Source organism: Carettochelys insculpta, chromosome 12 (genome assembly GCF_033958435.1).
Source record: "Carettochelys insculpta isolate YL-2023 chromosome 12, ASM3395843v1, whole genome shotgun sequence".
Lineage (NCBI taxonomy): Eukaryota > Metazoa > Chordata > Testudines > Carettochelyidae > Carettochelys > Carettochelys insculpta.
The window spans coordinates 38,187,547-38,209,603 of record NC_134148.1 but is presented as its reverse complement, the minus strand read 5'-3'; the positions used below and the strand labels follow the sequence as shown (position 1 = coordinate 38,209,603).

Here is a 22,057-nt window from a genome sequence, read left to right as displayed (position 1 = left end):
GTGCCCATAGCAGTGCCACTAATCTGGAGGTATAAGTTGTCCCCAAATCAGAAATAATTGTGGCTGAGGACAGAGTTACAGAGGTCTGGCACCAGATTGGCTGTGGTAATGTCAGGGATGGTATTCTTGATTGCTTGTAGTCCATCTTCATGTGGAATATTAGTGTAAAGAGCCTTTACATCCATGGTGGCAAGGATGGTGTTGTCAGGAAGTTTTCTGACATTTTGTAATTTCCTCAGGAAGTCAGTGGTATCTCGGAGGTAGATCGGAGTGCTGATGGCGTAGGGTTTGAGGAGGGAGTCTACATAGCTGGATTGTCCAGTAGTAAGGGTACCAGTACCCAAAATGATAGGGCATCTGGGGTTTCCAGGTCTGTGGATTTTAGGATGTATATGGAATGATCCAGGTCAGGGCTCAGATGGTGTGTCTCAGGCTGCATCTGCACTAAGAGAGAAAATCAGTTTTATTAAAATCGATTTCTTAATGCAGGGTTTTATCTATTTGATTTTGAGCATCTTCACCTTCCCACATGCTCCCCACAAAATCAACTTACAGCTGCCACACACAAGTAGCTTAAATCGAGTGCTGCTGGAGTGTATTGTGGGAACCTATCCCACAGGTCTCTGAGCCCAGTTGTATTCTGGCTCCACAAGTAGATGTGGGTATATGACACCATCTTCCCACATTTCATTCTTCTCTTTCCTCTGCCATGTTAAGTATCTTTAGATAGATGCAGGTGTTACACTGAAACTTGAATGAATCATCAGTAATGGACTAGGGTGGCTGAAAGACGGTACCCATTTGACAGCCATGCAAATCGTGACTGCCTATGGAGTCCCTCTCTCAGACTTGAATCTGGATGTAGGCCACCTGGAAAAGAAGATCCTTATGTTAAAGTATATACGGTTGTTACACTGAAACTTGAGTGATTCATCAGGCTAAAAGACCCCAGACTGCAGCCAGGTTTGCACATGGAAAAGAAGACCTTTCGGACATGAATATTCCCACTGCAAGCCTTATTTTGACATCTGTGGCAATTGTATAGCTAATACATTGCCTTCATTGTGACATGTGTGGCTCGGGATGGCTACAAGACCCCCAGCTACAGCCAGCCCCTCAAAATCATGACCGCTAAGGGAGACGTCCAGCAGGTGGCTAAAACAGCCCCGGCTACAGCTAGCCCCTGAAAATCGTGACCACTGAGGGAGACATTTCCCTGGGCAGCTAAAAAAGACACAGTACCTTACCATCTAATATCCTGGGGCATCCACAGGTACAACTACCCAGTTTACTTATGGGGCCAATAGTATGTGTCTACTCACAAGTTCTTTGGATTGTATTGTCTTTCATTTGTTTTTAATGCTTGTTTTAAGATTCCTGCACAAGGATTTAAAAATGATGGCGCCCGTTAATTCGGTTTCTGTCTAATGTCTCAGTTCACTAGTAATAAAATAACTTTCACATGTGCAGAATACTTTGGCTTTGTTACCTTGCAAATGATTTCCCACACTTGAGCGATTACCGGACTCTACAAATGAGAAAGATGAGAGCTGTGAGTTCATATCTTGCTTGCCTCCTTTGCAGTTCCTTGTGGGATGTTGGATAATCACATAAATTCACTAGTCTTTCCTGTAGATTAAATTAGGAGGATTTTTTCTTAGCCAGTGGTTGTTGTGCAGTTTAATGTTTGTAAAGGCATGATACAGATAGTCCCTGATTTACAAACTGGCTGTGTTCCGAACACTTGGTAGTAACTCAATTTGGTCATACATTGGAAATACCCTTGTACTGTAATCCCTTGAGGTACTCAAGGGTTACGTTCCATGCAACCTTTGTGTACCTTGAATTTCATGTAAGTCGGGGAGGGCTTGGGCTTGGGGCCCTGGGAGTGGGCAGGGGGGTTAAGCCTGGGGTGGGTGATAGTGGCAGGGGTGGTGGGAGGGTGCAGTTGCATTGAGGCTTGCAGGGAGTTAGACCTGGGCATCAATGGGTTGGGGTGGGGGTCGAGCCCAACCAGGAGGTTGGCTCTGGGGCTGAATGGGTGATGGGTAGGGGTGTTGGAGCTGGAGCCGCAGCCACATGTACCTTGTGTTGGGAGCCCCACGCGCAGGTTGAAGATGGAGCCCTGCGTGCTGGGGTGTGTGAGCTGGGGCCGTGGGAGATTGCCGGGGGCATGGTTTGAAGAGGGTGAACTGGGGTGCAGTGGGGATTAGCTGGTGTGGGTAGAGCCTCATGCACCTGCAGCGGCTGACAGCTGGAGCCCTGTGTGTGCTGACGGCTGACAGCCTAGCCCATGCTGGTGATGGGGGTCAGCTGGGGATGGGGTGGGTTGAGCCAGGCAGAGGCGGATTGAATGGGGTGAACCGAGGCAGGGGTGGATTGAGCTGGCAGTGGCTGATAGCTGCCCTTGTGTACACCTGCAGTGGCTGACAGCTGGAACTCCAAGCTTTGGGGTGAGGGTGTGGGGGCGTGAGCTGGGGACGGGGACGGGAGGGGTTTGAGCTGGGCTACTAGGGGGTTGAATTGGGGGGGTGCACCAGGTGGGGTGGTTGAGTGGAGAGGGGCTGGGAGCCCGAGCTTCATGTATGCAGGAGTGAGCTGGGGCTGCGTGGGAGGGGTTGAACAGGAGTGCACCAGACAGGGTGCTTGAGTGGGGGGCAGGTTGGAACCCCATGCATGCTGAGCTGATCTGGGGCCACACAAGGGTTGTGGGGGGATGAGGCCAGGTCCGTGGGGCATTGGGAGTGGGTGGGGGGGCAGTCAAGGCCTGGGTGTGCTCAGGGACTGAGGCACAGGGATTGGAGCCGGGTCCACAGGGGTTGGAAGGGAGTCCCAATCATGCGGCTAGAGCCTCGAGCTGAGGGGGTTGGGGCGGGGGGCAAGCTGGAGGTTGGTTGTAAGTACAAATGGTTGTAAATTGGGGACCACCTGTAGGTACTTTAGATGTGCCAAGCAGTTTAACTATATTCTGTCTCTTTGTTCATTATCACACTTCCCCCTTTTAAACGTAACATTTAAATTATTGTATCAATGTATTAAATCGCTGCGCCCAACAATTATAACTAAAAAAGTAGTGATAGTACATTTTGTGTTGCAGAATGATGTTTTAAATTATTTTTTTTTTTTAGAATACGCTTAATGTTACATGGCTCACTTTTTGTTTGAAGACATTATCAGAATTCCCTAAGAGTGATCAGGTAACAGAATGTCTGTGGATTCTTACAGCTATTATTAGAGACCTTTTGAAAGATAAAGATTTGCAGAATGAAGGTACTGTAAGATTTTTTTAATATTGTTAATATATAAATATCCACTAGGGGGAGGAATGCTACTTATCTTTATTTCAGAGCGATCTACCAGTTTAAAATATTAATGGCAATGGGCTATTTACTTCGTCATAATGAAAAAAAGAACATTACACATAAAAATGCAGTTCCCTCAGTGTACATTGAATTTAAGAGATTATTGTCACTTTCCGTTTACTGATTACTATTTCAATGTGAAAAGTTTTAAATTACCTGGCAGTTGAACTGTACTTTAGGAATTCTTTCAGACCTGCTTAATATTATTTTATTATTTGTTATAGATGTACTGAAGAATATTTTCACTCCTCTTGATTCTGTATTTGAAGAATTTTACAATTCTATTTTGTCTCATCGTTTTAACAGTTGGCAAGGTAGTTCACCATATTCTAAAGCTGCAAACAACTTGATTGGATTCATAGATTTTCTTGAAGTTCTTGTGGCCTCAAGAATCCAACTACACTCATATTTCCAATGCCAAAGAATTTTATTTTTGAATACATCTTACATCTTGGACCTTATTTATTCATCTTTTCATTATTTAATCAAGAAGAAGTCCATTATGCTCCTTAAAAAATGTATCCTCTCTAAAGCTGGTGAAGATTTCGTAAGTGGATCATTATCCACTTCATCTGTACAAGATCCTTATTTGGATAAGGATATGTTAACACTTGCTAACGTTGTTTTGCAAGCTGTCAATTTGGGGTGGCTGAATCAAATACCTGTTTCTGAAAAAGCCAGCTATTTTGGAGGCAGTGAATCCCAACCTGAGGAGAGCATCCAAAGTGGTCCTGACCAAGTGATCCTCAGAGCCTTAAGTTTGGTTTTACTTAAAGCTTTAGAGCTCAAGTTCCAGAACTCTACTAATGCAGCTGAAATAAAAGGTATTGTTCTGTTTAAATTCATTAAGTAGCATGTATTCTAAAGATTATAAATTTATTTGGGAGTTTTAAGTTTCTTGGCTGGGTTGAGCTTGCAAAGCCTTATCCACAAATTCACTAATGTTTTTGTATGTACATGTGTAACACAATTGCTTACTGATCAATTTAAGGGTCTCCATGACCAGAACCCTATTGATTTTGGGAACAATCTGAACATTGATAGAGGGAGCATAGGAGGACATGGAGCTACTGTTATTGTTTAATGCATCTATTAATATTTTGTAGCTTAACAATACCCATATTCCATCACCTCCCTTGCCCTCTGACCAAGTGGAGTGCAATGAATTTGCACCATGAATAACAGAAGAGAAACCATTGCTCTTTTTTCTGGATGCCTGGGGGAATAGTCAGTTATTGGGGCTGAGGGACAGGAGAGAATCATACAATAATAGGTCTGAAAGGGACCTTGGGATGTAAAGTCCAGTCCCCTGCACTCCAGACATCCTAGATCATTCCTAACAGGTGTCTGGAGTTTTTTAAGAGCAGGTTAGACAATGGAGATTCTGCAACCTGAGGCAATTTATTGCAGTGGTTAGTCACCCTGATAGGAAGTTTTTTTTCTAGTGTTTAAACCTAAACCTCCCTTGCTGCAGTTTGAATCCATTTCTTTATGTCCTGTCATCAGAGATTAAGGAGAGAATGATTTTTCTCTTCTTGTAACAACCTTTTTAGGTACTTGAAAGCTATTACCACATCCCTTCTCAGTCGTCTCTTTGCCAGACTAAACCCACTTCTTTCAGTCTTCCCTCCATAGATCATATTTTATAGATCTTTAACCATTGTTGCTCTTCTCAGGGCTTTTTCCAGTTTTTCCACATCTCTCCTGAAATGTGGTGCTCAGAACTTGACACCGTACACCAGATGAGGCCTAATCAGCGTGGAAGAGTTACTTCTCGTTTGTTACTTGACAACCTCCTGTTAATACAGCCTGGAATGATGTTTTGCCCCCTTTTACTTTTTTGGCAAGTGCACAGTTGACTCATGTTTAGTTGTGGTCCACTCTGACCCCAAATCCCTCTTCTCAATACTCTTTATACTTCTCATTTTGTATGTGTATATTTTTTTGATCCCTCATAAGGACTTTTGCATTTTTTTCTGGTTAACTATCATTTGTCTCAAACCATTTCTACAGTTTTTTCAGATCATTTTAAATCATAATCCTGTGCTCCAGAGCACTTGCAAACCCCCACCCCATCTTGGTATCATCCACAAACTTTATTGATACATTATCTGTGCCAGTATTTAAATCTCAGCCCCATGGATGGGGGAGGTAAAGGGGCAGGCGCCTTCGGGCCTGGCCTTTCAAGAGCTTCAGCTACTGCCACTGCCGAAGTAGTGGTGGTGGCAGGAGCTCCAGGCCTCTTTGAATTGCCATGGCAGCACATCTCTGGCTGCATGTGGCTGGGAGGAAGTTGCAGCGGGAGGGTAGTACCATGGTCCTGGTGATGCTGAAGGCTGAGTGCCCTAGGCCCCATTCCTTCTGACATTGCCCCCTTTGGGGGCACACAGCCAGGCCCCACTTCCACGTTGCCCCAAGGCCCACAGTGACTTGCAGCAATTCTGCTAAATCATTGATGAAAATATTGAACAGAACTGGACCCAGAGCTGAAACCTTGCACATCTGTACTAATCCTTCCAGCATGATCTGGAACCATTGATAGCTTATTTTCTTCTAGATGTTTGTAAATGGATTCCTTAATTATTTGCTCTATTATTTTTTCTTTAACAGAAGTTAAGTTGCCTTGTGTGTAACTTCCTGGGTTGTCTTTATCTCTCTCTTTATAGATGGGCACTGTATTTGCCCAAGTCTTCTGCTTTGGGTGGTGTAGTTAGTTGTTTAATTAAAGCCTAATCCACCTCTTGCTAGTCACGTGGTCTGTAGCAAATTCCTACCGTGACATCCTTGGTTTTTTTACCTCTTTTATTCTTACCCAAAGGTTCTCAACAAGTCTATCTTCTATTTCCAGCTCAGTCTCGGTCCATGTGTATACATTTGTAGTATATAATGCAACACTACCTCTCTTTTTCCCTGTCTGTCTTTTCTGAGCAAACTGCATCCTTCTATACCAGTATGCCATTTGTGCATGTTATACCACCAAATCTCTTTGATGCCAACTACATCACAGCTGTATTTATTTAATAACATTTTTAGTTGTTCCTGTTTTGGTTCCTGTTATTTTCCATCCTTCTCAAATTTGTATGCAAACATCTAAGATACTGGCTTGACTCTCCGCTCTGCTCACCCCCTACCCCCCATTCCATTTTGCTGTGTTATTGTTACTCCCTAGGAGGCCCTTAATTGATTTGATCAGACTCCTGGTTAAGTCAGGTTGTCTCTTTCCATACTACCTATCTTTCCTAAGCAGTGGAATAAGTTTACTCTTGTGCCCATAATAATGTCTCTTTGAAAGACTGCCAACTGTCTTCAGTTGTTTTTTCCTCTTAGACTTGCTCCTCATGGAATCTTACCTTCCAACTTTCTGAGTTTGCTGAAGTCTCCTTCTTGAAATCCATTGTCCTTATTTTGCTGTTTTTGCTCCTATCATTCCCTAGAATCATGAACTTTGTGATTTTTATGATCACTTTCACCTGTACTTCCTTCCATTTACAAATTCCCAACCAGTTCTCTCTTTGTCATACTCAGATCTAAAACACCTTTCCCCAGTAGCTTTCTCCACTTTCTGAAATAAAAATTATATCCAGTACACTTCAAGAATTTATTGGATAATCTGCCCTGTAGTGGTGTTTTCCCAAGAGATATCTTGGTAGTTGCTTCATTCCTTCCCATCGCTTTGCTTCCTCAGTGTGTGCTCTAGGTGGGGAGCGGGTTGGAGAGGCACCAACTATCTACCCCTTCCCTTTTAATCGAACAGAAGAAAAGGTATTTCATGGCAGTGAGAAGGAAAAGAGATGTAGCCACTGCCATGCATGATGGGAGCAGGTGATGAGTGGGGAACGGAAACCATGGCCTGGTGGAGAGAATTGAAGACTCGGGGAAGGGAGCACACAACACCTTTCATCACTAGGGAGGGAGGAAGGGGTGACAAACAGACCCTCTGCTATTTACGGTGGGAAAGTGAGAATGGAGGTGCACATAGAGCCACCAGCATAGTGCAAAAAATGAGGGACCCTAGTAGTGGAAGAGAAGGGAATGGGGTACATAAAGGATCATTGCTGGAGGAATATTCAGGTGGGAGTTGCACGAAGTCCTTGAAATAGAGTCACATGGGATTGTGGCACCCAGGAAGAGCGTTAGGGGAATGAAGGGTCCAGTGAGCTCGTAAGATGTGCATTGAGCTTGGCCTACAGAAGTACAAATGGTGCAACCAGGTAGAATAAAACACAATTAAAATGTTAGTGCAATGACTTCTCTTAATTTTATTCTTACTGAATGTTAGGAATGCAGTTTAAGCACGGGTTGTTGCTTGATGTTTTGGAGTTATTTTTGCTAAATTATAGACGTAAAATTGCTTAAATTTAACTAACCTTGGGGGGTAGCTACCAGATGTCTTAGTAGTACAAAAAATTATTTTTAAGGCGAGCTACTGTGTACTTTTTTTTTTTTTACAACAAAGATGATTCTCTTACTGTAACAAACATTGCTACAGCATTAGCTTCCATTCAAATAAATGGTAAGACCATACCATTCAATCCATAGAGCTTTCTCTATATGATCTAAGAAATGCCTTCTGATAACTAAATTGCCATTATTTTTTTATAAGCCGAGTGCTTGTTGTTTGGGAAATTTGCGGCCCAAATCAGGATTTGGAAAGTCTTTTTACTATGCACTGGAATATTGTAAAGACAAATCTCTCATTTGAGGAAGGGTATATATGGTACAGACAGGGTAGTTTTTCAAGAGCTGGCCACAGCACTAAAAAAGGCATGTAGTCTTGAGAGAATCTGTTTCCTCTTCTATCCCCAGGGTATATGTGGCAATGAAGGTGCTGCTGACTTGTAGCGTAGACGTAGTAGTTAAAATTAGGGGGTGTTGCAATCCAAAATGAAGGTGTGCAGGAAAGCTTTATTAACATAATGTAATTTTCTTGCAATTTTTGTTGTATATCTCTCAGTATTTATGTTCAATCATGGCAGTCTGCCAACATACACATGAGAACGTGGCTAATCTTTGCAGGATTTATCATCAGAGTAGGTTTTGCTGTAGGTATATTACCAGTTGCATACATAAATATTTCTTGCAAAAGTTCAGGCCCTGATTCTTAAATTTGTTCATGCTGAACAATTGGACCATAAGGGTCTTAGTCTTAACACTGAACCAGATGATTCCTTTGCTTGGGAGGGACCAGTGGGATAAATTAGAGCAACATGGCTTTATCACATAATTCCACTGAAGTGGATTATATCTCACCCCTCTCTTTGTATTTGCATTTGCTGGAGGCCAGATCCAATGCAGACATGCAGTCAGAGAGCCAAATGAGTTAGACACACAAGGGAAATTGTAAAAACACAGTGTTTCTGTGTAGACAGTCTTGGATTTTTTACAGCTGTCCTGGAACCAGCAGGTTTTAGAGATGTAATCTCGTTTGATCTGCAGTAGGCCTGGGAGGGAGAGACCCTTATCCTAACTCGCACCATAAAGGTTCCCCTGGCACACCTTTTATATGCATTCCTGTGGAAGGGAGTGATGAGCCATAGAATCCCATTCTTCAAATAATATACTTGTATGTCTTTTAAATTGCATCTGTGTTAACTCTTAAAGTAGTCCTACACGTGAACAGTGAAATCTGAGTTTTTGTAATTAGACTTATAAAAGTTAATATTGTAAGAATTTATATGTACACAATGTTTGTGCAAAATGTATTTGTTGCATTTGGGTGAAGTGATTCTGCTGATTGCTCTTTGCAAACCACTTCCAGTTGCTTTGATTTTTGATTCCTTAACGGATGGCATTCTGAAAGGAATTTGTCAGTACAGTGCTAATCCAGGTGAGCTAAAGGATGGGCGCTTGGTCAGCTGGGTTCCATATTATCCATTGTTAATTTAAGAAAGTGTATGTTTGGCTTTTAATATGAAAAAATGAAAGCAAAATTTCATAGTTATGCTTTGTTTTTTAGCAGACTTGCTGAGTTTCATGTCTCGGTTGTTGATATTCTTGAAGCAACATCTGAAGTCTTCACCATATTTTCGTCCAAATGCACATCATTGTGAATGGCTTTCCATGGTCTTTATAGAACAAGATGACGACATGCTGGAAGCTGCAAAATCATTGTTAACTATTTATTTAAAGTTTGATAGGTTGGTATATATTAATTTCTTTATTAGACCTGTGAAGATAAACTAAGCTTTTAGGCTGTGTCTACACTTGCATTCCTCTTTCAAAAGAGGCATGCAAATGAGGCACAGATTTACAGATCTGGTGCCTCATTTGCTTATTCTTTCAAAAGAGCTTTCGCGAGAAGGAAAGCAGTGTAGGCGCAGCTCTTTTGAAAGTAAACCCCATCTTTGAGAGAACCCTTCCCCCCTGTTTTTTTTAATGGGAAGAAGGATTCTTTCAAAGCTGGGGTTTACTTTCAAAAGAGCCACATTTACCCTGGTTTTCCTCTTTTGAAAGAATATGCAAATTAGTCACCAGATATGTAAATCTGCACCTCATTTATATTTTTGATTTCCTTCATTTGCATGCCTCTTTTGAAAGAGGAATGCAATTGTAGACACAGTCTTAGTGAGATCATACAGTTCGTAATAGCGGTATTTTGTATGAACATTATTTAAGAAATAACAGGAATATACATTTAACAATTTTTAGTGGATTTATTGAATTATTTTATGGGATCTGATATGATGCCCTTTGACTTCAACAGAAGTTGAAAATCACTGAGCACTTTATATTGGTGTTCATAGGGTTTTCTTTTTTTTTTAAATCAGATTATACCTGGTATTTATTGTATTTTTTTTCTCTTAAAAGGTCAATCCTGCCCTCTAATTCAGTGGCAGCCAAGATAGGGCCCATGGGCAAGATCTGGCCCGTGGCCCACCCTCATGGCAAGGAGCAGCTCAAAGTAGCTAGCTTTTCCCTGTAGCTGTCTGTGCTCCCAGGTGGATTCCAGTGAGAGCTGAGAGATTTTACAGGGGATGGGGGCAGCATGCAAAGCCCTCTTCCACCCCAGTGCAGGGAGCTACATGGAAGAGTTAGTGGGCTGGGGCTGCTAACAGGTGGGGAAGCCTGCAGGAGATTGCTGCTGGCCAGGAGCTGCTTAAGGAAGCATCTCCCAGCCAGAGCCTGCCTTGGGCACTGCACCCCAACTCCCTACAAGACCTTGCATTCCTTCCTATACCCCTTGCCCAGGCCAGAATTCTCTCCTGTACCCCCATACCCAGTCACTGGTCACACATCCCTCCTTTACCCAAAATCCCTCTCAGACCCCACAGCCTATTCTGCATTCCAGTCCCCTACCCCAAGCTCCATTCTGGACAAGGATTTCATGTTATGATTAAACTTTAAGAAAGAGTGGAAGATGGATTGGAGGGTTGTTAAACTGAACTGTTAACACATCTTATAGCAATGGCTTCTAAGGCAGGATCCCCATAACTTGCAGAAACGTGGCAATACTGATAGTGATGGGTTGGATCTCAGGGTTCTCTTGGTGTTGCCACCTCATGTGCTGGTCAAGTCACCAAGCCTGCCTACCTGTTCTCTGGGACTCCCCACCACCCAATTCTGCTGAGCCAGAAGTTCTAGTCTCCCCCCAGCTAAGGCACAGATTGGGGTAACAGCCCCTCAGCAGAGCAACATAGACACTAAACCACTTCAGCTCTGGCGGGGCCCAGCTATAAAGACATGGACAACACACAGCAATGCAGCCCCCAAAGAAAACCAAAATCCCAAAGACATCTGTCGTACCCTTTTGTACAAAAGATTTACACAGAAAAAAACTTATCTAAGTTCACCCTTTTTATCAATGAATGAGATATGCACAGTGGGTATTTCCCCACAGGTAAGAATTACTTACATTGGGCTTGATAATAAGCATAAGTGTTCTTATTACATGTAAAATGTAGGAGTTAGGTGATTTGATATGTCTTTACTTTCAAAGTCAGTTAGTAAGCCAAAATAAACAAAGCCTGCCAGCTAACTAAGAAAAGTTACATGCAAATGCTTATCCTGACAGTTGTTCTACTTATCTCTTTCACAAGCTAGGTAGCTGCCTAGCTTGTGCCCAGTCCTTCCCCTGCCGGGTTCAGTTTTAGATGTTTCCAGCAGGCATTTTAGGTTCTGTGTGGAGGGTCTTCTTGAGTCTAATCAGTCCCTGTATGGTTTGGTTTCCCTGTTTAATCTCTTCTATCCAAGATGGGAAGTTTGTGTTCAGTTCAAATTGTTGTCACCTTGAGTGGAAAAGTACGAGATCCAGAATGGGTTCCAGTATCAAGTGGCCTGGTCACATGTCTTTGGGCTTACAGGAGAAATAAAACCATTCACAGGTTATTGACTTGATCGCCCTAGCCATTAAGTTTCAAAAGTTTTAAATAGAATACCTGGACTAATAAAACAGGTTCCCACTTACTATTTATAACTTCACATATTAGAAAGATACATGCACGCAAAGAAGATATACAGATTCAGTGGAAAACAAAAAAGGCAGTCCTGTAGCACTTTAAAGGCTAACAATATTATTTATTAGGTGATGAGCTTTCATTGGAAAGACCCACTTCTTCAGATTACAATTTTTAAGATGACGCCATGTAATGTTCTTATAAAACATCTTTGAGTTATGCTTATTCATATTCATAAGGCAGTTTTCATAAAGTGTGGGGAGTGCGACTTTGAATGCTTGTACTTTATGAATTTATCATGCAAACAGTTTTTTTGTTTCATTTTCGTTCAGCTTTCTGTCCAGAGAGGGAGAGGTGGGGAAAAATAGCTGGATGAATCATTTCGTAATTTCAAACCTCTTTGATGGCACTATTGCTTGTAATATCTCTTGGAAGTTAAGGCACCCATGTGTGACAGTGCTGGCCTTAAAGTGTCTAACTTTAATGCAATAAATCTATTTAGAAACCTAAATAACTTTTCCAATATGTGTCGTATTTGGTAAATGAAGAAACCTTTATGAATTTCGTATGCTTACAAAAGCATGTAAAGGATATCTATTCACATACTCAAGGCGCTTTTCACATAACTTATAAAAATGTATTAAATGGAGTAGTACAGCTTTCAATATAACTTACCACCAGTGTTTCAGGCATATTAATGTTCTGGATATCATCAGATTAAAGATACTTGAGACCAAAAAGGGAAGCAGATTCCCAAGCTGGAAGGCCCTCACTGAGAAGGCCGTGCGAACAGTTTCCTTTTGTTTTCATAGTACCAGAATCCAGGTCAAATGCTACTGCTGATCTCAGCTGAATTCAGTTTATAGGTTGGAAAGTCTCATCCTTAATATTAAACTATAGTAGGATCTGATGTGTATCCTGCTGAGCTCTCCTATATTGCCGCTACCTCTGTAGTTAATATTTTCAGTAATTTTAAGCAAGAATGTTTACAGAAAAGTTATTCAGCAATAAATAGCTGTGTTCCGTTGCATTCCATTTATTCTGTGACTAATTTTTCAGGTTGCAGCATGATGCAGCTGATAACTTGTGCCTTGCAAAAGAAGAAGAAACCTGGATCAGCCTGACTCATGAGAGTGGCTTTAACCCTCACTGTATCTTTTTATTTTTCCTAAAAAGCATTGCATTTGATTCTACAGTTCTTCTTGATTTTTTGATTTCATCAGAAACCTGCTTCCTTGAATACTTCGTAAGATATTTAAAACTCCTTAGAGAGGACTGGCATAATTTTGTCAACATCTCTAGCTGCTTTGATATTGCATCTACAGGAGGTGTGTGTGTTTCTTTTGTCACCTCATCCCACCAAGAAGAAAAGCCCTGTCTGACAGAATTGAGTTTGAAAAATGCTTGTTGTGATCCAGAGCAAGACACATCGATATCTTTGGCTTCTTCCCAGAAGTCTTCTGTACCCATTGAAAAGCAAGGTGTTGACCAAGCTGTAAAATGCAACAAGTCTAACTCATTGATATGGACCGATAACACACCAGTATTGGATTGCCTTCAAAGCCTTGTTAATTATGACAGTTCAGAAGATTCTGAGTTGGAATCAGTGGGAAAGGAGTGTTTGGCAAACATGGAGGAGATGCCTTTAAACAATCAAAGCAGCATAAAGATAAGGGAAGCTGTTTGTATGGATGTGGATGACAAATCCCATGCACTTGAACCTGAAGTGTTGCCCCTGAACCTACAAAGGTCTAATTCCTCATCACTCATGGTGTGTAATCTGTCCCTAAATAACCTTGTGCCTGTAGAAAGAATGCTTCTCAAATCAATTAAATGTTTGAAAGAACTGCAGAAAGCAATTTCTAGGTTACAGAGAAGAAACCTTTTCCCATACAACCCAGCTGCATTGTTGAGACTGTTGAGTCACATTGAGACAATCAGTAAAAGTATGAATTTACTCTAAGGCAATGAAGTGCTATTGTTGACAGTTTTGGAATGGTTTCACACAAGTATGTGATAGTATTTGTCTACAAGAAGCGTGTACATACTCAGAGATGCATTCTTTTTGGACCGATCAGTGTGTTCAGAGCAAGCAGGCTAAACTGGCTGCCGAATGACACTGTGAAAAGACAAATCTGCAGCAGTGTTAAGTACTCAACCTGTTTTCTAATGGTCCCATACTTATTCATGGTACATATGACAGAGTAAGGGTGAGTTACTAGTTTATTAGCAAATTAAACAATTGATTATTCACATAAAGACATAATAAAATACTTTCACTGGATGTGTAAGAGGTAATTCTTCCTACTGTCATTCTAACATTGTAAGACCCAACTAGATTTTTAGTACATTGCTAGTGCAATGACAATTTCAGGCTCAGGTACTTAGAAGCTCAGGTATATAAGCTCTTTTGGGGAAGGTTCATCTGTTCTGCAGTTGTACAGCACCATGTGTTTTTTGTCCTTGACTGAGGCTTCTAGGCACTGGGTGTCAGTTTTAAACTTTCCAGACAAGAATTCACCTTTTGAGGCTGTAATTTTCTGTACTTTGTCATTGCCTGAAGTTGAATCTCAGTTAGAAATCAATGAAAAATGAGTGTAATAGTGGGAAGTGTTTCACATTCATGGTTTATAGGGGATACCTTCCTGAATGTAATGGCCACAGTTTTATCTACCTTGAAATTCATAGATTCTGCTTTTAAATCTAAAAGTTCTTCTAATTAAAAAAATTGACTGATTTGAGCAGGTTTGGGTATGCCTGGAGTCTGAGAATTTCTCTCCAAAAATAATTTGTATATATTTATTTACATAATCAAGAACTAATCAGTTGTATAATATTGCAAGGACTGTACCAGACTACTTCCTGTAGAACACCCAAGGGTGTTCAGTAGTAGTACCTGAGACTCTCCTGATTTTTTCCTTGTACCATTTTCTTGCATCCAGATCCTTCCCAATATACCATTGCACTTGCAATATCACTTACAGAGAATAGCACCACAAAGGGGAAAAATGACCACAAATATCTAATGTGTTTAAAAAACATTTTAATTTAATCTGATGTCACATCTGCTATTATGCATTAATTGTAATTATCTGATTATTGTATGGCCTTCTCTGAACGTTAATCTTAACTCAGAATTTCCTGAGTTTGTGATGTTTGTTTTGTTTGTAACAACTCTAAAGGATAAAATAGTTCATTATAGATACATAATCTCAATCTTAACTTCATTTTGATATCATTTTTATCTGGGCTCATTACTCAAGTGATGGTTGTTCTAAGATACTTCTACAATAGAACAGATTTTTGGTAAGCTTGTGAGTGAAAAGTCTGACATAGTGTTTGTCTTTTATTTGTGAGTCCAGTAATGTTACAGGAATGCAAATGATATGTATACTTCTTCCAAAGCAGAAGTATAGCTTTTTCCACTCTGACTTCAGATAGGATCTGGTATTGAGGATTTAGCAAGATTCACCAAGAACTCTGAAGCTATATCTACACTACATTCCCCTTTCGAAAGGGGGAATGCAAATGAGGGAGACTGAAAATGCAAATGAAGCTCTGATTTACAAATTTTGCTTCATTTTCATAATCTCATGTGATCGTGTTTTTGGCAGAGACTTTTTCGAAAGAAAAAACAGCCATGTAGGGGGGTTCTTTTGAAAATAAACCCCATTTTTGAAAGAACCCTTCTTCCTATCTTGTTTCATAAAGTGAGTCTTTTTAATCTTCAGTACATGAAATGAATCTTTTTTTTTTCCCCTTTTTATTTATATTGCCTTTGGATTTTGAGCATGTTGTAGAAGGTGAACTACTTTGTTTGTGGTCTTTTCGATGCACTAATCTTTATTGACTTTTACTATGCCCCTCTGTGCTTAGTGTTTGGTATTTTTGTGTAATTCCTCCTCCATGCATATCCTTTTATAAGGCGGCTGTTCCCAGTGACCTGCTTCTGTTTGAGCTGTTTTTTGTGAAATATAAAAACGAGTTAAGACAATCAAGCCTTTTCTGTTTCAGAAAGGAACAGAGCCCATCCACTTGATTGTATTGGCTGTCATCTGAAAGAATCTGAAACTACTTTCCCAGCATGTGCTCACTAAAGTTGATATGGTGCCACATTAGTTGCCCATGACAAAAAAGAAGGCGCAATTAATCCACAGAGACCGTTCCAACATGGCTATAATTATTGATGTTTGTATAAACATTTCATAACCTGGCCCTATATATCGCTATATTAGTCTATCATTGAACATTTTAGACAGACAAAGGAAGCAGATGTGGCCAAGTCTCCATGGTAGCTTACTGGGAGTCCGTTGGTCTCCTGATACAAAAGGACTTAGTGCCACTGCAGAGAATCCCTTTTGTGGACTTATTCAGGACAGGCGGTAGACTACTCAGCTCCAAAATTTATGTATAACTTAATGAAAACAACAGTCTTTGGTAGTAATATATGTGTCCTCAAATGCCATTGAGAACAGCCTGCTCTCATAGTTAAAACCTCACAATACCGGGCTTATTTCCTTTCCGACAGCAGTTGTGAATACCATTTGACTCCCATTGAAGAGAACAAGACTACGCTGGGCCTGTAGGACAGTTCCATTTAATTGTCTATTCTACCCCCTCACGCCCCTGTGGGTTTATTTCATGTAAGTTTGTAATTAGTACGTATGATTAGGGGTTTTGTTTTGTCAGGATTTATTTTATCGTGCAGTTGCTACACCATTACTCAAGGGTCTAATGATGATTAATGTAGCTGCTCATTTCCCTCTTGCACTCCCTGCATAAGTTAACCTAAAATTATTTCTTTCACAAACTCCTAACTGCCTCAGCTGTACTGGGGTGAATCCGAATACTGGAGGGCTGGGACACTGACTTCACTGTCCTCAGATACCTGTTGGAATCATCACTTAGATCATCATATGACAAAAATGATTATACACTGAAATTGTGCACCCCTTTCCTAGGCATGGTTACTATCTGGAACTAAACGGGGCTGATCTACCCAGTGTACAGAATGCTATAAAGCTGCTTACTAGGAGTGGGAGATGGCGGTAACTAGATATGTGGTTAGTTTTTTTTGTGTGTGCGCGCGCACGTACGTACCTAGAGAGACATAAATAAGCTTAAGAGACAGTGTGATTTGCTTGCATTGGTTTTCCTATCGTGGGCCAGGCCCTTCAGGAAAGCTGTGAGAACATTATCAGGGGAGCTTGAGGATATTAGAGAAGACTGATTTTCCCAGGTGTGGAGGTTTGATATCCCTCCAAATAGAAGGCACTCTGAAAGCACTATGCTGCCATCCTGCTGGTGGCCAGCTCTCAGCCTGACAGGAACTCACTCATTTTCCTTCCCTCTCTCTGGGTTTCACACTTAGGCTTGACCTACACTAGGAGATAAAGTTGAATTTAAGGCTCTGTGGTCAATTTTTAAGAACTCTCCATCTACACCCCAGTGCTCAATAAGTCAATTCTAAGTGGTTGTAATGCCAACTTCTCTACTGCTGACTTTCCAACGAAGGTACTTGAAAAATCGAATTTGCAATGTCGAGCTAAAGGAGTGGAGATTAACCAGGGTTAAAACTGATTTAATGAGCTTGGGAAAAAGTCTGCCACTGCCTGGTGAGGCTCCAGGAGCATGAAGTAGGAAAGTGGAAGCCCAGAATTCTGATCAGGGTGATGATCGCATGCAGCTACTTTACAGAGTTCTAGCATGGAGCCATCAGGAACACTAGGGACTCATTTTGTCTTGCAGGCTGCCCCAACACAATACGTGGCAGCTTGGCTGTGAGGACCAGACAGTGGTACATGAGACAGCAAGGTGTCATGTCCTGCACAGGGTGAAGGCTTCTTTCCTGCAGACGATATAGTAGGAGAGGCAGAGAGATTTTTTTTTCAGTGCTTTACATTTATAGGTGGAAGTCCCGATTCCACCCCCCCCGCATGAGCACCATGCAGTTGGAGATCCAGCCACCACCTCACCACATGGCTAGTCCCCCCCCCCCCCCCGCCCAACTGCAGGTGCTATGCTGTGGGCCAGCCCCTGCCCCACCACACCACATGGGAGTTAGACGGTGGAGGTCATGTTTGTATGAGAGGTCGAGAAACTTCTTTTCTGTGGCTCACATTTGTGCAGGGGCATCCTCCACGCCCCACAGGCACCATTCAGTCAGGTGTGTATCCTCCACCCAACCACCCCACATGGCTAAGTAATGTACTTTGGAAAATATAATCCCAACTGTTGGGTGTTCCAACACCAACTATACATATAAATGATGGGGTCTGACTTAGCTGTTAGCACTCAAGAAGGAGATCTTGGAGTCATTGTGTATAGTTCTCTGAAGACATCCACTCAGGGTGCAGTGGCTGTCAAAAAAGCTAACAAAATGTTGGGAATCACTAAGAAAAGGAATAGATAATAAGACAGAAAATGTCCTATTACCTTTATATAAATCCATGGTGCGTCCACATCTGAAATACTGTGTACAGATGTGGTTGCCCCATCTCAAAAATGATATATTGGAATTGGTAAAGGTTCAGAAAAGGGCAACAAAAATTATTAAAAGTATGGAACATCTGCCATATGAGGAGAGATTAATAAGTCTGGGACTTTTTAGCTCGGAAAAAAGACAAGCTGGGATATGATAGAGATATATAAAATCATGATTGGTGTGGAGAAAATAAATAGGGAATTGTTATTTACTCCTCACAGCACAAGAACTAGGGGTCACCAAATGAAATTAATAGGCAGCAGGTTTAAAACAAGCAATAGGAAATAACCTATTGGAACCTGTGGAACTTCTTGTCGGAGAATGTTGTGAAGACCAGGACTATAGTAGAGTTTAAAAAAGAACTAGATAAATTCATAAGGGATAGATCCATCAGTGGTGATTAACCAGGATGGGCATGGACTGTGTCCCTAGCCTGTGTTTGCAAGAGCCTGGAAATGGGCGACAGGGAATCAATCAGTTGATGATTACCTGTTCTTTTCATTCCCTCTGGGGTACCTGGCATTGGCCACTGTTGGAAGGCAAGATACTGGGCTTGATGAGCCTATGGTCTGACCCAGTGTGGCTGCTCTTATGTAACACTGGATTTTATAAAGTCGAAGTTGACTGTCCACACCTGCCCTCAATGTCAACTTAGTGTGCCCCCACTAATCCCCAAAGACCGAGAGTTGCAGCAGTGCATCGTGGGAACCTGTTCCTCAGTTCCCTGAGCCCCATTGCATTCTGGGCTTTTATGCTGCTGCATTAAGGAAAAAAATTCCCCACAAGGGGTTGGGGGAGTGTCATCTCATCATCCCACACTGCATTGCTCTCAAAACAAACATTGAGCTCATAGGAATAAGGGGATTTCGATGTTGGTGGGGTCCTTTCAAAAAGGACCCTGGTGTACATGAGCTGCACAGGAGCGAACCGTGGGACCTTTGAAGTGCCGCGACTACTGGCATGCTAATGAGGCACTGGATGTGCATTTCAGCACCTCATTAGTATTCTTCATTTTGGCCATTAGCATGGCCATTTTGAAGTTTTTACTAAGTGTAGACATAGCCCAATATGTACAGCAGCCAAGAGGATTAGAACGTAAGAACAGCCATGCTGCGTCAGACCGTAGGTCCATCAAGCCCAGTATCCTGTCTTCTGACTGGCCAATGCCAGGTGCCCCAGGGGGAATGAACAGAACAGGTAATCATCAAGGGTGTGTCTACATGAGGCCCCTCCTTTTGCAAGGGGCATGTTAATGAGGGAGTTCAAAAGATGCTAATGAGTTGCTCCCATGTGTAACCTTTCTGCTGGAAGGAGTTGGCAGTAGCCAGGGCTGGGTTCAACATCTAGGGGTTTCTTTTCATCCATCTCACACAGAACTGACTCAAGCCCCCACCCAGTAGCCTGGGAAATTCACCCACCCCAGGCACTTCGGAGAGGCAATGCTTCCCCACTCGCAAGCACAGAGTCTGACTGTACAAAAGAACATGTAATAAGAGGCAGAAAGGTCGATTAGCATAAGCTTGGGAAAACACCACACCCAGAGCTCTCAATGGCTGTGTCTACACGTGCACGCTACTTCGAAGTAGCGGCGCCAACTTCGAAATAGCGCCCGTCACGGCTACACGTGTTGGGCGCTATTTCGAAGTTGAAATCGACGTTAGGTGGCGAGACGTCGAAGTCGCTAACCCCATGAGGGGATGGGAATAGCGCCCTACTTCGACGTTGAACGTCGAAGTAAGGCATTGTAGCCAGACAGACAGCCCCCTCTCAGACCAGCATTGCTGGGAACACAAGGGAGCCAAAACAACAGGGCACTTAACATAAATGCCAGCACAGCCTTTGAAGCTGTGAGAAGCACAGGTGTGCTGCTACAATGTGCCTCTGGGAACATATACAACGATTAGGCTCACAGCAGACAGAGAAGCTGCGAGAGACATGGCTCTTAGCCCCTACTAAATAACGTGATGCACACACACCAACATCCTAGGTGGGAAAATATTTACCCTAATAAAAGGAATGTCCAGTAGTCGAAACTTATTGTTTCTCTCCCTTGCAAGTGTAAACTACTCTTGCGAGAGCTGGCATCGCCCAGACAGACCAGCCCCAATTTGGCATAAGAAAGGAGAAAGAGAATAAAGGAGTACAGAGGTATAAGTATGGGACCTACAGCACCATGATTTTTGAATGCTTTTCACTATCTATCTGCTGGTCAGATAAGTGACAGCCTCCCAAGGCTTCTGCAGCTAAAAGGGTCCCTAAGCCTTGTCCCTTATTCGTCTTTCCGCAGAATTGAGTGACCGATCCTGGCTTGGCACCGCTGGAATCGAGAGATACAAGGAGGGTAAGAAGCACCCACACCTGATCTCCTATCTTTAGTGTACACATATTTTGAAATAGAGCTCTATACTTTGTTTTCTTTCTTTGGGATAGTGGCTTCAGTTTTGTAACTTGTTTGTGCGTGTAACATCTATACATTTAAATAAGTAGGCACTAGCAATTTTGTAACCACATGATTAAAATCTAGTTTAATAAATTTTGGGTAACCGTTTGTGCATAAGCCTGACTTGTTTCTCTGGTTTACTGTAAAGCAGCCAACACAATTAAAGAACCTCAGCCGTTTTGGCTATAAAGCCTGGCCATTAGGTGAGAGTACTAAGAGCCTAGCGTTGAGTTGTGCCGCCTCCACGGGGCAAACTCTTGGGGCGCCTGTCAGTCAATCCTGACTGCCCACTGCGAAGGGGCTCTGAGCTCTAGCAGTTAAAGTCACGGGTGTGGAAAGGCTCTTAGTGCTGCCATTGGGGCACCTGTCAGTCAGTGTTGACTGCCCACTGCGAAGGGGCTCTGAGCTCTAGCAGTTAAAGTCACGGGTGTTTAGGACCTTGGGGCATCCGTCAGCCTAGCCCGGGCTGCCCGCCGCGAAGGGACAGTGCGTCCTAGCGGTTAAAGTCACGGATGGTATAAAACGGGCATAGCTGGCACCTCACCAAACATCCTTGGCCATCGGCTAACAGGCATGTGTAGACGATCTGCGTCCCGCACCATCGAAATAGCGGGGTCCGCCATGGCGGCCATCAGCTGAGGGGTTGAGAGACGCTCTCTCTCCAGCCCCTGTGGGGCTCTATGGTCATCGTGTGCAGCAGCCCTTAGCCCAGGGCTTCTGGCTGCTGCTGCTGCAGCTGGGGATCCATGTTGCATGCACAGGGTCTGCAACCAGTTGTCGGCTCTGTGGATCTTGTGTTGTTTAGTGCAACTGTGTCTGGGAGGGGCCCTTTAAGAGAGCGGCTTGCTGTTGAGTCCGCCCCGTGACCCTGTCTGCAGCTGTTCCTGGCACCCTTATTTCGATGTGTGCTACTTTGGCGTGTAGATGTTCCCTCGCAGCGCCTATTTCGATGTGGTGCTGCCCAACGTCGAAGTTGAACGTCGACGTTGCCAGCCCTGGAGGACGTGTAGACATTATCCATCGAAATAGACTATTTCGATGTAGCGTGCACGTGTAGACGTAGCCAATCAGTCCTCAGGTAACTGGTCCAGCTCAAATGCATTGAGCAATGTCTTTGGCCTCTCAGACTCACCAGTCCAATACAGTAAACAGCCAACCCACACACCCAACTTTCTCCACACCCACAATTCAAATGCCCCACTTCAATTTGGTTCAGTCCATGCGGGCACTGACACTTCACATTCCCTCATGGAACCTGAGACAATGCCACCTTTGTGCTGGTCCAGTGTTCTGCTTGCTCCTACCAGCCATCTGCTGCTCCTCCTACCGCCCATCTGCGCGTCACACCATTTGTCCGCCATCCACTGCTCCTCTTACC

The 22,057-nt window shown here is 42.7% G+C and overlaps 1 protein-coding gene across 4 annotated transcripts in view; it reads left to right on the top strand.

Annotated features, from left to right (window-relative positions):
- The window catches only part of LINS1 (lines homolog 1), a 30,708-nt gene extending 9,995 nt beyond the window's left edge, over window positions 1-20,713 (top strand). For 3 of the 4 annotated variants that reach the window (XM_075007085.1, XM_075007084.1, XM_075007083.1), the window contains exons 4-7: window positions 3,129-3,270; window positions 3,587-4,186; window positions 9,319-9,499; window positions 12,815-15,684. In XM_075007085.1, coding sequence (XP_074863186.1) covers window positions 3,129-3,270; window positions 3,587-4,186; window positions 9,319-9,499; window positions 12,815-13,718 — 1,827 coding nt within the window. In that variant the 3' untranslated portion in view covers window positions 13,719-15,684. Of the gene's footprint in view, window positions 1-3,128; window positions 3,271-3,586; window positions 4,187-9,318; window positions 9,500-12,814; window positions 15,685-20,526 lie in introns of those variants that run through there. The other variant, XM_075007087.1, reaches the window with a different exon arrangement.
- The last annotated feature ends 1,344 nt before the right edge of the window (window positions 20,714-22,057 follow it).